The sequence below is a fragment of the Amblyraja radiata genome, chromosome 11 (assembly GCF_010909765.2).
Source record: "Amblyraja radiata isolate CabotCenter1 chromosome 11, sAmbRad1.1.pri, whole genome shotgun sequence".
In the NCBI taxonomy this organism is placed as follows: domain Eukaryota; kingdom Metazoa; phylum Chordata; class Chondrichthyes; order Rajiformes; family Rajidae; genus Amblyraja; species Amblyraja radiata.
The window spans coordinates 1,170,783-1,186,648 of NC_045966.1; the positions used below are offsets into that span (position 1 = coordinate 1,170,783).

General features: G+C 43.8%; 1 protein-coding gene across 1 annotated transcript in view; it reads right to left on the bottom strand.

The window, feature by feature from the left end:
* The window catches only part of cdc23 (cell division cycle 23), a 392,255-nt gene that overhangs the window by 3,938 nt on the left and 372,451 nt on the right, over nt 1–15,866 (bottom strand). Inside the window, exons 2-13 of the mRNA XM_033029194.1 lie at nt 15,339–15,411; nt 14,837–14,974; nt 13,906–13,948; nt 11,682–11,787; nt 10,400–10,532; nt 9,638–9,815; nt 7,592–7,689; nt 5,596–5,677; nt 5,178–5,331; nt 1,459–1,578; nt 748–823; nt 53–114 (exon numbers count right to left, since the gene is read on the bottom strand). Of these exons, the coding sequence (XP_032885085.1) occupies nt 53–114; nt 748–823; nt 1,459–1,578; nt 5,178–5,331; nt 5,596–5,677; nt 7,592–7,689; nt 9,638–9,815; nt 10,400–10,532; nt 11,682–11,787; nt 13,906–13,948; nt 14,837–14,974; nt 15,339–15,411 (1,263 nt within the window). The remainder of the gene's footprint in view (nt 1–52; nt 115–747; nt 824–1,458; nt 1,579–5,177; nt 5,332–5,595; nt 5,678–7,591; nt 7,690–9,637; nt 9,816–10,399; nt 10,533–11,681; nt 11,788–13,905; nt 13,949–14,836; nt 14,975–15,338; nt 15,412–15,866) is intronic.

The following is a 15,866-nucleotide window of genomic DNA, read 5'->3' on the forward strand; positions in this document are numbered from 1 at the left end:
GGCAGTTGAATAGGAAACTGCAACCCCAGGCTCCCCACCAACTGGTACTTACTTTGCTAGTTTCACCAAAGCCATTTTCTCCACATCACCAACAGAAAAAGCCCTCCAGTAACACTGGCAATTATAAACAGAAGTAAATCATTAGTTTAATTTCAGGTGATGCTCAAGAGCTAGTTAAAGTCTCACAGTGACACACATTCCTCCACCAGACTAACAGCAATCATCTGCTGAGGGTGATTCTGCTGCAAGACACAAGAGGTTGCCACAAACTGGCTTCCAGCCCTGAACAGAGAGAGTGTGCCGATGACTGGACTTGGTCTGGTCACTCCCGTTTCAACTAGGAGTAACCAACAGCAGTGAATAATCATGAATGATACCCAGTTAAGAGAACAAGAAAACATTTTTGATTGTGAATACTGATTACTTTCAATACACAGACAATTTTGTCAAAAAGTAAAAGTATTTTACTTGATCCCCTAACAGATGAATAGATTATGTCTGATGAAGACTTAGGACCCAAATCTATCTATGTTGTCCAGAGATGGTGCCTGTGCCTGGCCCGCTGAGTACCTCCAGCACTCTGTGTCTATCTTTGGTACAACTCAACATCTGCAGTACATTTTTATTACATTTATAACAGATAAGGACCAGTCTTAACAGATCTTGCTTTTCTCAAGCTGCAATATTCCAACATTACTGGGCATTACAATAAATATTTTAAGTTCTGAATAAAATCCTGGCAAATACCTTCTTGGCTTCTGCTAGCTGGCTCAGCTTTTCATAACATTCACCCAAAGCAATGAGCATCCGGGAGTCGTTGGGTCTGTAATGAAGCAATTCAGAGACATCGGGTTTTAACTGTGGGGACAACATTCTAGATGTAGAATTAAGCACGGCCTAATCAATGTAACGGAAGGTACAGCACAGAAACAGGCCCTTAAGCCCAACTTGTCCATGCCGACCAAGATGCCCGATCTACGTTAATCACACCTGCTCACGTTTGGTCCATATCTCTCTTAGTCTTTCCCATCCACGCACCAGTCCAAATGGATTAAATGTTGATAGAGGTGCAGACTCAATTACTACCTCTCAGCCTTACTGGGCTCTGTACCTACTGTTAGTGTGTACATTAAATAAACAGAAATGGTTTCTAAACTCATTAGGCTGCAGTTTGGTTCATTTTAAAGTCAGTTTCTTCAAATGGAACAATACACGGTTGGTTTCAGGGACAATTTTTCTTTTGAATGACAAGTTCTCTATAAAAGTAATAAGCTTGAGGATGTTTAATAAAATTAAGATCCAACATTAAATTCTCTATTAAAAAGGTTGAAATGTATAATTCTACCCCTAATTACTTTTGCAGAAATCAATCACAGAATGTTACAGACAAATCAGTAACAGTGAATACTGTTATTGGGCATCAAATGGAGCAAAGCTGTAATGAGTTAGTCGCCTCACCTCAGCTGATGAGCCCGTCTGTAATAATATAAACAGTAAAATGGCATCTTGAGGATTTCATAGGTCTGCCCCAGTCCGTACCAAGCCCTGTAATCTCTTTTGTTCACCTCAATGGCATGTCTGCAGAAACACAAGGTTTCAACGTCTTTTATTCTCACGTGTACCAATTAAGGTACAGTGATATGCAAATTACCATACGAAAAAAAAGCAACAAGACACACAAACGCATAAAAGTTAACATAGACATCCACCACAGTGGATTCCCCACATTCCTCACTGTGATGGAAGGCAAGAAAGTCCAGTCTTCTTCCTCTTTATTCTCCCGCGGTCGGGGCAGTCGAACCATCAGTCGTGGAGATCAAAGCTCCCGCAGCTGGAGGTCGAAGCTCCTGCGTCTGGGGCGGTCGAAACTCCCGCAGCCGGAGGTTGAAACTCCTGCGTCTGGGGTGGTCGAAACTCCCGTGGCTTGGAGTTCCTGATGTCGGTTTCTGACCAGAGACAGGGGGCTCCGTGATGTTATGTCCGCAAGCACCCACGGTTGGAGCTCCGAGGTCGATCCCTGGCAAAGGGATCGCGGACTCCGGGATGGTAAGTCTGCAACTCCGCGGTGGAGCTCTCAAAGGTCGGACTCCAGCAAAGGCCGCCAACTCCTCGATGTTAGGCTGCAGTGCGGACGGAGATATGATACGGGAAAAAAAATCGCATCTCCGTCGTGAGAGATTAGAAAAAGTTTCCCCCAACTCCCCTCCCCCGATAAAACAAGCTAAAGAACACATACTATTTAAACACAAAGGAAAGGACAGACAGACTGTTGGCGAGGCAGCCACTGCTGGCACCACCTGGTGAACCACCCTGCACATTCCTCATTTACACATTTGCAACGTAATCAACTACAAGGTAAAATGTTGCATCAACCTAGACCTCATGTGGTCAAATCTATCCCACAAGCTGATGAAACATATCCCTAATTCCATGAACGTACTTTGATTGCGTCCCTTTTACAAGGTATAGATGATGAAAGGAGTAATTGCTGTAGGAGAGTGACATTTTGTAGGCCATGTCTGGATTACTGCATCAGTTTTTGGCGTTTAACCTCAGGAATAATATGCGACTTAAAGGGAATCAGTAAAATTGCATCAAAATCAAATTAGGGCTCTAGATATACAAGACCATTTGCTGTCTAGTGGGGAAAATCCACACAAAAGACCCCAAAACTAATAAAATGTAACTATGTCTCTCCTCAAAGTCCTCAACGACCTCCTCACCTCTGCTGACACTGGTTCCCTCAACATCCTCATCCTCCTCGACCTGAGTGCAGCCTTCGATACAGTGAACCATAACATCCTGCTTACCAGACTTGGGGACCTTGGCATTGAAGGTTCTGCACTCAGCTGGCTCCGTTCCTACCTTTCCAACAGATCACACTTCATCTCTCCCCACAACCACACCTCTGCTACAGCCACAGTCACTCAAGGCGTTCCCCAAGGCTCCGTACTCGGCCCCCTCTTCATCATCTACATCCTCCCCCTTGGTCAGATACTCCGCCACTTCAACCTGGACTTCCACTGTTACGCCGATGACACCCAGATCTACCTCGGAACCAAATCCCCCCACAACCCTCCCCCTCTCCCATATCAACTCCTGTTTGTCAGCTATAAAAACCTGGATGCAACATAACTTCCTCAAACTCAACAGCGATAAAACAGAATTCCTCCTCATAGGCTCCAAATCCACACTCAGCAAAATCAATAACCCCACTCTCACCATCGACGGCACCACTGTCTCCCCATCTCCCCAGGCCCGCAACCTTGGCGTGATCTTTGATTCCACCCTCTCCCTTGAGCCTCACATCCGCCATGTCATTAAAACCTCCTTCTTTCACCTCCGCAACATCGCCAAAATCAGACCCTCTCTCACACCTCCCGCTGCTGAAAGACTCATCCATGCCTTCATCTCCTCCCGACTGGACTACTGCAACTCACTTCTCCTTGGCATCAGCTCCACCTACATCAACCGACTCCAACTGGTCCAGAACGCAACCGCCCGACTCATCACCCACACCAAATCATGGCATCACAACACTCCAGTCCTCAAACAACTTCACTGGCTTCCCATCTCCCACCGGATCACCTACAAAATCCTGGTCCTTACCTACAAAGCCCTCCACCATCTGGCCCCCCCATATCTCACTGACCTCCTCTCCCCCTACCAACCCTCACGGTCCCTCAGATCCACATCAGCCGGTCTCCTCTCCATCCACAAGTCCAACCTCCGCAGTTTTGGGGACAGAGCCTTCTCCAGGGCAGCTCCCAGGCTCTGGAACTCCCTCCCCCAACTGATCCGCAATTCCGTGTCCCTCACCATCTTCCACTCCCATCAAGACCCATCTCTTCACCTCTGCCTATCCTTAGCCCCACGTCCCCCTCCCTTTTCATCTGTGCTTGAATTGCCTCATATTGTGTTTTGAATTGAATTCTGTCTTTAATTTGTGTACTAGTCATGTCTCTACTATTTATTTCATTCCGCCTACATATTTTTCCTCTACTTGCTAAATTTTTGTAAGGTGTCCTTGAGACTCTTGAAAGGCGCCCATAAAATAAAATTTATTATTATTATTATGTAGAATACTGGAGTAATCTAGTAAGCATTGGAAAGAAACATCAACGTTTCTATAGATATGAACATAGGGAAAGATTTGCATCTGTTAATGTGGGTCCCTTATAAACTGGGACAGGAGAAACTATATTGAAGAACCAGGAAATTGCAGAGAAATTAACTACATTCATTGTGCCTCAACTTTAAAGATGACACAAAATATCTCCCGGAATGAATGGAGAACATCAGGTTTTCCTGAATGGAGAACATCAGGAGCTCAGGGCCGGCAGACATTGACGCCAACAGAGGCAACAACCTGGCTGCTCAACACCTGGCTTGAGATCTAACTATTCCTTGAGTTTATGTTTCATTCGCAAGAAGATCGGGTTTTCATTTCATAATTAGGCTGCCAAAAAAAACATTAGTTCAAGATTTATGAGGATGTTGCCAAGACTAGAAGGTGTGAGCTATAGGGAGAGGTTACGTAGGCTGGGTCTCTATTCCATGGAGCACAGGAGGTTGAGTGGGATCTTATGAAGGTGTATAAAATCATGAGAGGAATAGATCAGGTAGATGCACAGAGTCTCTTGCCCAGAGTAGGGGAATCGAGGACCAGAGGACATGGCTTCAAGGTGAAGGGGAAAAGATTTAATGGGAATCTGAGGGGTAACTTTTTCACACAGAGGGTGGTGGGTGTATGGAACAAGCTGCCAGAGGAGGTAGTTGAGGCTGGGACTATCGCAATGTTTAAGAAACAGTTTGACAGGCACATGGATAGGACAGGTTTGGAGGGTTATGGACCAAGCGCAAGCAAGTGGGACTACTGGGACATTGTTGGCCGGTGTGGGCGAGTTGGGCCGAAGGGCCTGTTTCCACACTGTATCACTATATGACTCTACAATAGAGTAGAAACCAAAGGGTGTTGAACCACCCTCACATTCCTCATTTACACACTTGCAACTTGTAATCAACTACAAGATAAAATGTTACATTAACATAGACCTCATGTGATCAAATCTATTCCACAAGCTGAGGAAAAATATCCCTAATTCCATGAACGTACTTTGATTGTGTCCCTTTTACAAATTTAGAGAGCATGATTTTAACAGCGAGCTGCAACGAACCTGTAGGCTTGAATAGCAGCTGAAATGTTCTTCATTTCCATGTACTCGTGCCCCATCAGAGTCCAGGCACCAAGATATCGAGGATTTAGCTTCAGTGCCCGTTGGAAGTACAAGGCTGCTTTCTCGTGTTGAGACCGTAAACTGTAGTAGTTCCCTGAGAACAGAAAGACCGACCATCTGATCACAATCCCGTTATGGCAGCTTCACACAGTAGACCCACGAGGCCAGACACACTTAACGCTCTGGGTTACGGGCTGGGGAGAGGCACAGAGCAAATAAACAATGCAAGACTGGAGAAACTCGATAGCTCATTAGTTCCAACAAAATATGAGGGTTAAACAGTCCGTAGCAAACAAGTTAGTGTTTGGTTGTTGATCAAATGATCGAGCAATGAGTGTGTGGCTGGTGAGCAACTCACCGATCACGCAGCAGGTTTCCACTCGGTACTTGTCGATCTCACACAGGTTGTGAGCCAGGTAGCTCAGCTCAGGCTTCATGTTCTGTTGCAACAGGAAAATGGCAACAAACGTTTCTGTAACTCACGTGTAATGATCACTTGATTTTTTTAATTTACTGATGTATTAATCAAATTTACATGGTCAAGACCTTTTAGCACAAGTACAGCCTGAGAAGACCGTAAACAGTCAACAAACCTCCATATGTATGGAAGATACATTAACGGGAACAATCTGACAACTTGCATCAGACCATACAATTTACCTTTAGGGTGTAAATCTAGGAAGAAAACAAAAGATAAGGCCGAATCACCAGAGGATGCCTGTTAGCCGGTGGAGTCACTAACAGTGCTCCTTTATATCACACAGTAGATGGTCACTGGAAGCTAGAACAAGTGCACAGATTTACAAGGATGTTGCCTAGAATCAAGGAACTAAGTTAAAGGACAGGCTAGGACTTTGTGTGCAGGAGGAACCGGGCATACAAGAGGCTCTTATAGAGGTGCATAAAATCATGAGAGGAATAGATACGGTAAATGCAGAGATTTTTCCCTCATCGCTGGGGATCAAGAACTGGAGGGCATAGGTTTAAGATGAGGGGGAAAAATGTAATAGGAACCCGAGGGGCATCTTTTCCACACAGAGTGGTGGGTGTTTGGAACGAGTTGTCTGTCAGTGAAGGTAGTCAAGGAGTCAACATTTGAAAGACATTTGAACAGGTACCTGGAGAGGAAATGTTTAGAAGGATTTGGTCCAAATGTGGGCAAGCAAGACTAGCTTAGATGGGGCGTCTTGGTTGGTACAGTCAATTAGGGCCAAAGTGCCTATATCCGTACTCTATGACAGTTCAACATAATTTAAAAAAAATTGTCACATTTCACTAAACTCACAAAAATGAACCTAATAATTGTAGAATTTAAAAGGTCCTGTTGAAATTGCAGACGGCTCAGGAATAGAAACATAGAAAATAGGTGCAGGAGTAGGCCATTCGGCCCTTCGAGCCTGCACCACCATTCAATATGATCATGGCTGAGCATCCAACTCAGTATCCTGTACCTGCCTTCTCTCCATACCCCCTGATCCCTTTAGCCATAAGGGCCACATCTAACTCCCTCTTAAATATAGCCAATGAACTGGCCTCAACTACCTTCTGTGGCAGAGAATTCCAGATTCACCACTCTCTGTGTGAAAAATGTTTTTCTCATCTCGGTCCTTAAAGACATCCCCCTTATCCTTAAACTGTGACCCCTTGTTCTGGACTTCCCCAACATTGGGAACAATCTTCCTGCATCTAGCAGCTCCAACCCATTAAGAATTTTGTAAGTTTCTATAAGATCCCCCCTCAATCTTCTAAATTCTAGCGAGTACAAGCCGAGTCTATCCAGTCTTTCTTCATATGAAAGTCCTGCCATCCCAGGAATCAGTCTGGTGAACCTTCTCTGTACTCCCTCTATGGCAAGAATGTCTTTTCTCAGATTAGGAGACCAAAACTGTACACAATACTCCAGGTGCGGTCTCACCAAGGCCCTGTACAACTGTAGTAGATCCTCCCTGCTCGCATATTCAAATCCTTTTGCTATGAATGCTAACATACCATTCGCTTTCTTCACTGCCTGCTGCATCTACATGCCTACTTTCAATGAATGGTGTACCATGACACCCAGGTCTCGTTGCATCTCCCCTTTTCCTAATCGGCCACCATTCAGATAATAGTCTACTTTCCTGTTCTTGCTACCAAAGTGGATAACCTCCCATTTATCCACATTATACGGCACTGTACTGAATCTCACTGATGGTCACATGTTGGTCTCCCCTTCATTGGCGACACATTTTGTACTGGGGTTAATGGTAGTCCGTGACAATGCAACTGTTCCCAAAATATGGTGCACACATCAGAGAACTTGGTGAGTGAGAAACAAAGGTAGCTTCATCTGCAGTGACCGGTCTAACAAGCCTTACCCGAACATACAGGAGATTGGATAAAGTGTCCATGTTCTCTATTCTATATGGATCTTGAATCCGTAACTCATTGAAAAGAGTTAAAGCTCTATCAATGTCTGAGGATGGCAGATAAAGAAACAAAGAACAATCAGCATTTCCTGAACATATTTCCATTACATATCCACAATGGAACATGATACAGCAAAATAACACTTCACAAACAGGGCAGTGCAGGGCGTTCGATCTATTCTGCTCTGCAACAACACTCTCATGGTCAAGATGATTTCATAAATCATAAATTAAATTTCAAAATGTTTATATCATCCCAATTACAAATTGAATTAAAACAGGTTTAAAACATACCCAAATAATAATACTGGGGTACTTATTGTTTCATGATGTGCTTTAGAAGAGGTGGCCGCCACCTCCTAGTTGTGTTCACAGACCCAGTAATATATTTGCAAATGACAACATGTAGCATTGGGAGCTCCTCACGCACACCAAGTGTCAATGAAAAACACTTATCTATCAAGACACATTTCAATTCAAGGCTGCATATTTGTTGGGCAAGGTCTAGTTTTTTCTCTTGTATAAAAATAACAATTCCTCAAGAAACTAACAAAAAAAGAACTGCTGGAAAACCTCTGCTAGTCCAGCAGTACCAGCAGAAAGGACAATGGCTTCATGTTTCAGGTCAGGGATTACACCTTCCTCAACTGATTACACTTTCCATAGAAGCTGACTGACGGACCGAGTTCTTCCACTATTTCTTTTTTGTTTTAGATTCCAGCACCTGTGGTTTAATTTGTTTCCATATCGGGGAACGTTGGCTTCAACTTGCGTTTGGATATTATTTTGTACACACAACTTGGCAAAAAACCTGGCATGTCATTGAAGGAACTTTAAGTACAAGTTTTATTTGACCCAATCTGAGTTTCCATGACAGTCTGCACTAGTTTTAACAAACTCATGTTGCCTGGGCTGAGTTAACCAGTGCTGGGAATTGCCACTGTCTGCGACTGTGTGATGGTCCGCTGGATGCAAGGCAACTAACAAGGACAGTTTAAAAGTTCGAACCGATTATGTTAATTTATTGAGAAATAAAATGGCCCCTTTCTTCAAAATACATAAACTGTATATTTTAAATTGCTCTACTAATTTAAATATAGCTGTTCATTATTTTTTATGATAAATCCATTTTCAACAATTTAATCAAATTTCAGTGACACTGTTCTGATGAGAATCAGGGAATATGTTTTAAAACACCATCTGCACCGACATCACCAAATGGGGTCAAAGTGTGAACCCTCCCCCTTGCTCTTTAGGCAGGTGATAAATCCACGGCCAAACCAGAGCTGAGCATCTCTTTAGCAGGTAAAGGGAGGAAATCGTTCCCATCAGTAGATGGCTGAAGGAGCAGTCACAAATAAAACATTGGCCACATAGTCTGGAGGGAATAAGAGGATCAACTTCTTTCACAGAATGCACCATACACATTGTGTAGAATCAATCAATGAGGTTTTCAAAGAGGAGCTGCATCGATAGCTGAAAGTGCGGCATTTGTACGAAAAGAGACAGGCTGATGGGATTCCCTGACCACGAGCTGCTGCCAGCTGCTGGCTCTCTCATGTGGTCATAATTCAATCACTCTGGAGTTCTGAGTCTCTTCAGACTGCTGCTGCAGATGTGTCCAGATGTTGTCCGAGCCACATCACTAAAGAACATTGGGGAGGGGGAACGTGGTGTTTGCAAACCCTCATCAGAGGCCAGCAACATAACTGCTGCTATGGCACCCCGCATGGGTAAAGATGAATCTCCTGGCAAAACTAGGTTAGTAAAATTCCTATTTATGGAATACACAAAGCTTGCATCTGATCTTGTTATTAAAAAAGGGGAAGAATTCTGGTGGTAGATCGATGTATTTAGTAGTCTTATCATTAACTTCTAGAAAAGGTCAACTGCAAGAAATAGAAGCTGTAAAATAAGTTTAAAAAATATAAATCTATAATGGCGGCCAAGGCAATTGAACATAAACCAAATAGTTAAACTATTGCTGCTACTCACCTCTCACATTGTGATAAGCCACTGCTATTTGAGAGATGATGTAGGTGCTTTTGGAAAACCCAGCATCAATCAGGTTTTGGTATTTCTGAAGAGCCTCTTCAATTAACTGCAGCTCTGTGTATATGTGAGCCAGGAAGAATTCTTTCATCCACGTACTGGGCAGAACCATGGGCTTGAGCTGAGGGAGTAAAGTGAAGGAGGGTTTGTAATAGAAATCATTCTGCAACCGGAACTGTGGTTTAACAAATACTTCATGGGGGAAAAAAAGATCACTTTGTCACTTTGCTGCCCTTTCTCAGGGTGGTGAACACCTTATTGAATCAGCACAGAAACAGTAGCTTTGGCCCAGCTCGTTCATACCGACCAAGGTGCCCCATCTACACTGGTCCCGTCTGCCTGCGTTTGGTCCATATCCCCCTAAACCTTTCACATCCATGTACCTGTCCAGATCAGAGACAGATGTTCCCTCCTAATCAACAGCTGGAGATCTGCTCATTTCTTTCGTACACAGTTCAGGGCATGGAAACAGGCCCTTCGGCCCAACTCGTCTCTGCTTACAAAGACTGCATTAAGGATATGATCCTGCAACACGCTGAAGTTTTATTGAAGTTTGGATCGTCAACATGAGGTTATGATTCATTTATCATTAAACCCAACTCCCAACCTAAAGCTTGCATTTTTATACACTAAATTTCCTTTTTTATAGAAACGTTTTATTTTCAATGACAGGATCACCACGCAAAGCAAAGCAGACAGACTCACCATCTCCTTGTCAGTGATGAGGTTGCACAGTTCGAGCCAGGCTCCCCAGTGAAGTGGCAGGCTGTGGGTCGCCTCCACAAACACATCAATGGCCTCTTTGATCAGGTCAAGCTTTCGTAGGACTACTCCATACCTAATGTACAAATGATTCATTGTGTCCGACAGTCACACCAATCTATACTAGCAAAGCAGTCTACATGAACCATTTATTACAAAGAGCACAGGTACCTAGTTACCAGATAAATCATTGACATTATTATCTACAAGAGATGATAGTGAGGAGTTTTACTGATCCTGGTTGTGGCATCTTTACATCCATGGTTGTTTCAGACTTTCCCTACCACTTCCCAACCAAGAATCATCTTCATGATTCTTCTTAGTTTGAAGAAATATAATATAATTGTCGAGTTTGCTTCCTTTCCATCTACACTCGGGTTCCTTGTTCACATCTATGCTCAACTTGTACAGTTCTGCACTGGCACCTTTCAATCACCTCCTTTCAAAGATGAAAATAACATTTCCCTTTGGTATTTCCTCATAACAAGCTTCAACACCAGCGACCCGCCCTGTGGCTCTTACAACCAACACCCTGCCAGGTCCCAAACGCCTGCATCGATAGGGAGCTCACAACTATAGGGGCCATCAGTTCAACGAGTTTGCAAACTATTTCAGTCCTAACTTTAAAAACCATCTCATAAGATAAACATAAAATATTCCATAATTTGGTTTATGGCTTAAGATAATAGTAATTAAATACCATTTCACAATGTCATGGTTTCTACACACACTAATAATCCTCGGGCAGTCAGAGTGATACAGTGTGGAAACAGGCCCAACTTGCCCACACCAGTCAATGTGTCCCAGCTACACGAGTCCCACCTGCCCACATTTGGTCCACATCCCTCCAAACCTGTCCTATCCATGTACCTGTCTAACTATTTCTTAAACTTTGAGATAGCCACAGTCTCAATTACCTCATCTGGCATCTCGTTCCATTCACCCATCACCCTTTGAGTGAAAAAGCTATCCCTCAGATTGCAATTAAATCTTTTCCCCTTCACCTTAAACATATGTCCTCTGATCCTCGATTCCCCTCGTCTGGGCAAGAAACTCTGTGCATCTACCCGATCTATTTGTCTCAGTCACTAACCAATTACAAAGTACAACTCCTGGAGCAATAGAGGAGTACTGAGATCTGGGTCCCACTCACTTTTGGTCAAACACGAACTCATGTGGAGAGTCCAGAGGATAATCTAAAAGTAGACATGCATGAGGTACCTACAGATAAAGTCCAAACCCATCCAGTTCCCGGGCTTTGTGCTTTTTGCTCAGCTCCACTCGCAGTTCCCTCAGAGACTCGTTCTTCACTTGTCCTTTCTCCAAAGGGCCTGCAAGCAGAGACAAGACTGAAGCCTGGAGTCCGATACCGCTCTGATTTAGTGGACACATAATGCTGCTGCTGTTTACGTGTTCCCAGCCAGCTACATTGATATACTCCCACTCCACAATGATTAATTGCAGTGCTCTGGTGGTTCAGCTAACTTATTCAACGAGGCAGGGATGGAAACCAGTGAGATGTTCCCTGGCGCTGTCCCTAGAAACAGAGAAACATAGGTGCAGGAGTAGGCCATCCGGTGCTTCGAGACAGCACCGCCATTCAATTTGATCATGGCTGATCATCTAAAATCAGTAGCCCGTTCCTGCCTTCTCTCCCATATCCCTTGATTCCATTAGCCCCAAGAGTTAAATCTAAAAAACATCCAGTGAATTGACCTCCGCTGCCTTCTGTGGCTGCACGGAGTTAACAGGACTTAGCAGCTGACCAGAGAGCAGAATGTTGGGACTGGGATGTAGGAAGGAAATATTAACCAAGATCCCAGCCGAATGATAGCTAAAGATTCTTCCCCCATGATCAGGATCACATTCAATAGCTGCAGGTGAAGCAGTTATAGAGTAAAACAAGAATCATGACCAGTCTACAGAAATGCATGTGTAGAAAGGAACTGCAGATACTGGTTTAAACCGAAGGTAGACACAAAATGCTGGAGCAACTCAGCGGGACAGGCAACATCTCTGGAGAGAAGGAATAGTCGACGGTTCGAGTCGAGACCCTTCTCGACCTGAAACGTCGCCCATTCCTTCAAGTTCAAGTGAGTTTATTGTCATGTGTCCCTGTATAGGACAATGACATTCTTGCTTTGCTTAAGCACACAGAAAATAGTAGGCATTTACTACAAAACAGATAAATGTGTCCATATACCATGATATAAATATATACACACATGAATAAATAAACTGGTAAAGTGCAAATAACAGAACGTGGTTATTAATAATCAGAGTTTTGTCCGAGCCAGGTTTAATAGCCTGATGGCTGTGGGGAAGTAGCTATTCCTGGACCTGGTTGTTGCAGTCTTCAGGCTCCTGTACCTTCTACCTGAAGGTAGCAGGGAGATGAGTGTGTGGCCAGGATGGTGTGGGTCTTTGATGATACTGCCAGCCTTTTTGAGGCAGCGACTGCGATAAATCCCCTCGATGGAAGGAAGGTCAGAGCCGATGATGGACTGGGCAGTGTTTACTACTTTTTGTAGTCTTTTCCTCTCCAGGGCGCTCAAATTGCCGAACCAAGCCACGATGCAACCGGTCAGTATGCTCTCGACTGTGCACCTGTAGAAGTTAGAGAGAGTCTTCCTTGACAATCCGACTCTCCGTAATCTTCTCAGGAAGTAGATGCGCTGATGAGCTTTTTTGATAATTGCGTTAGTGTTCTCGGACCAGGAAAGATCTTCAGAGATGTGCACGCCCAGGAATTTGAAGTTCTTGACCCTTTCAACCATCGACCCGTTGATATAAATGGGGCTGTGGGTCCCCCTCCTACTCCTTCCAAAGTCCACAATCAGTTCCTTCGTTTTGCTGGTGTTGAGGGCCAGGTTATTGCGCTGGCACCATATGGACAGTTGCTCGATCTCTCTTCTATATTCTGACTCATGCCCATCAGTGATACGCCCCACAATAGTGGTGTCATCAGCGAACTTGATGATGGAGTTCGCACTGTGGTTGGCTACGCATTCATGGGTATAGAGTGAGTACAGCAGGGGGCTGAGCACGCAGCCTTGAGGTGCTCCCGTGCTGATTGTTATCGAGGCTGACACATTTCCACCAATACGAACAGACTGTGGTCTGTGGATGAGGAAGTCGAGGATCCAGTTGCAGAGGGATGCGCAGAGACCCAGTTCTGCGAGCTTGGTAACCAGTTTGGAGGGGATGATTGTGTTAAATGCCGAGCTGTAATCAATGAATAACAGCCTGACATATGAGTCTCTCCACAGATGCTGCCTGTCCCGCTGAGTTACTCCAGCATTTTGTATCTATCTACAGAAATACATCCCTGTTTCAGGCGAGCAGCAGAAAACATTACAAAAATATAGATTCAACAGGAAAACCTAGGCCGTACATCATTAATACAAACAAAAATCACAACTTAATTATTCTCATTAGTTTTAATTTACCTAAACTGTCCACGGTTTCATCGTCTTTCTTCTTTTCTCCAGACTAGAACAAAGAAAGTACGTTTATTCTCTTGTGTTCAGTCTGGAATCCCAGGTACAATGTGACAGAGATGATAGTTGGATTAACATTTACATTGCACAGACGGATGGAACTTCCACAACGCGGTTCCATAATGCTAATGGGATGTAATGCAAGTGGTGAATTAGGGAACAGTATTTGCATTACACCGACCCAATTGGTTATAACAAGATTTTAATTCTGGTGCAAGGGAGCCACTTAAACCTTACTTTGGAAAATGACAGCAGGATAATAGCTGTCAGGATAAACAGTCTAAAAAAACCCCTGTTTCCATGTAAACACCCTCAGACGGGATTAGTACGGGTGTCAGGGGTTATGGGGAGAAGGCAGGAGAATGGTGTTAGGAGGGAGAGATAAATCAGCCATGATTGAATGGAGGTGTAGACTTGATGGGCTGAATGGCCTAATTCTACTCCTATCACTTATGACTTTATGATCAGTCTCTAAAGAACAGTTTCACTGCGATGGCCACTGAAATTAACAAGTAAAAGCTTCCACTTACACTTGATCAACGATACTCAATTAAACAAGAAACATAGAGCCTGCAGCAGTTTTAGCTTGCAGTAATATATAAATGTAGCCATTAAAGACCTTTAATTTTGAAAACCCTGTGAGAAAAATAACTTTGTTCATCAGTTATAGACAATAGGTGCAGGAGTAGGCCATTCGGTCCTTCGAGCCAGCACCGCCATTCAATGTGATCATGGGTGATCATCCCCAATCAGTACCCCTTACAATAGCAGATATAGGTCATGCGGCCCATCAAGTCTACTCCGCCACTCAATCACAACTCCTCCAAATAGGTTCTTGCAGTCAGCACAGACTTGCAGCAACCCTGTGGGTGCACCTTACCAGATATCTGGAGTACATGTAGAGGAAGTAAGCCTTCTGGCTCTGACAGCCCTTGAGGAAATACGCTGCACGGTCATACTCCTTCAAATCAAAGTACGACTTGGCCAAGGTGTAGGCGTCCAGATCTGCAAGGTCTTCCTAAGTACAACAAGAATTTATCAGAGTTATACCAAACAGAAACACAATGCTATTAGAGAGTGCAGACACATCTATCATTCTGAACCGAATACAGCATCTTGTCAATGTAAACAATCAATTAAACAGCGATTTTAATCTCACTCTTGCTCCAAGACAGACCAGTGTCAATTGTACTGAAATACATCACTACACACTTTGTTCTATGTAAAATGTGGTTTTCCAGTCTAAATGAAATCAATCTGTAGACCTGGACTCAGTAGTAGGCCCACTGACTTCTGTGCTTCAGTAATTCAAGTACTTGCCAAGATGCTTAATTTATTTTAGAAATTCAATCTGTGTATTTATTTAAAAATGATGGCCATACCTCAGTTAACGGAGGGACAGGAGGCAGCTCGTCCTTCGGGAGAGGATCCAACGAGAAGGCCAGCTCGGAAGCCCTGGTTGAACGACATCAGAATGCATCAGGTCCACAGTTTGCAACACCGTGGAGAACACACAAATGCAATACAACGTTTACCCGTAGACAACTGAAGGATCAGGACACACTTCATTTGGAAAAAAAACCTTTCCACCATCAGGAACTGCAGAATGAATGAAGTTTATTGGCCAAGTATGTACACATACAAGGAATTTGCCTTGGTGCTCCGCTCGCAAGTAACAACACGACATACAGTAACAATTAAGAATGAAACATTAAACATTAATCATAAAAATGGTTTGTAGTAGTTATGTTCCTCCTGCTTAGATGTGAGGACCACTGAACGTTATTGATATAATTCACACAATCACATCGCCTCTGCTCCATCACACATAATAACACAAACATCCTTAAAGTGCTCCACACAAACGTTCATCGCAGGTGAACAAGTGCTCACGGGGGTGCGGGGGGGGG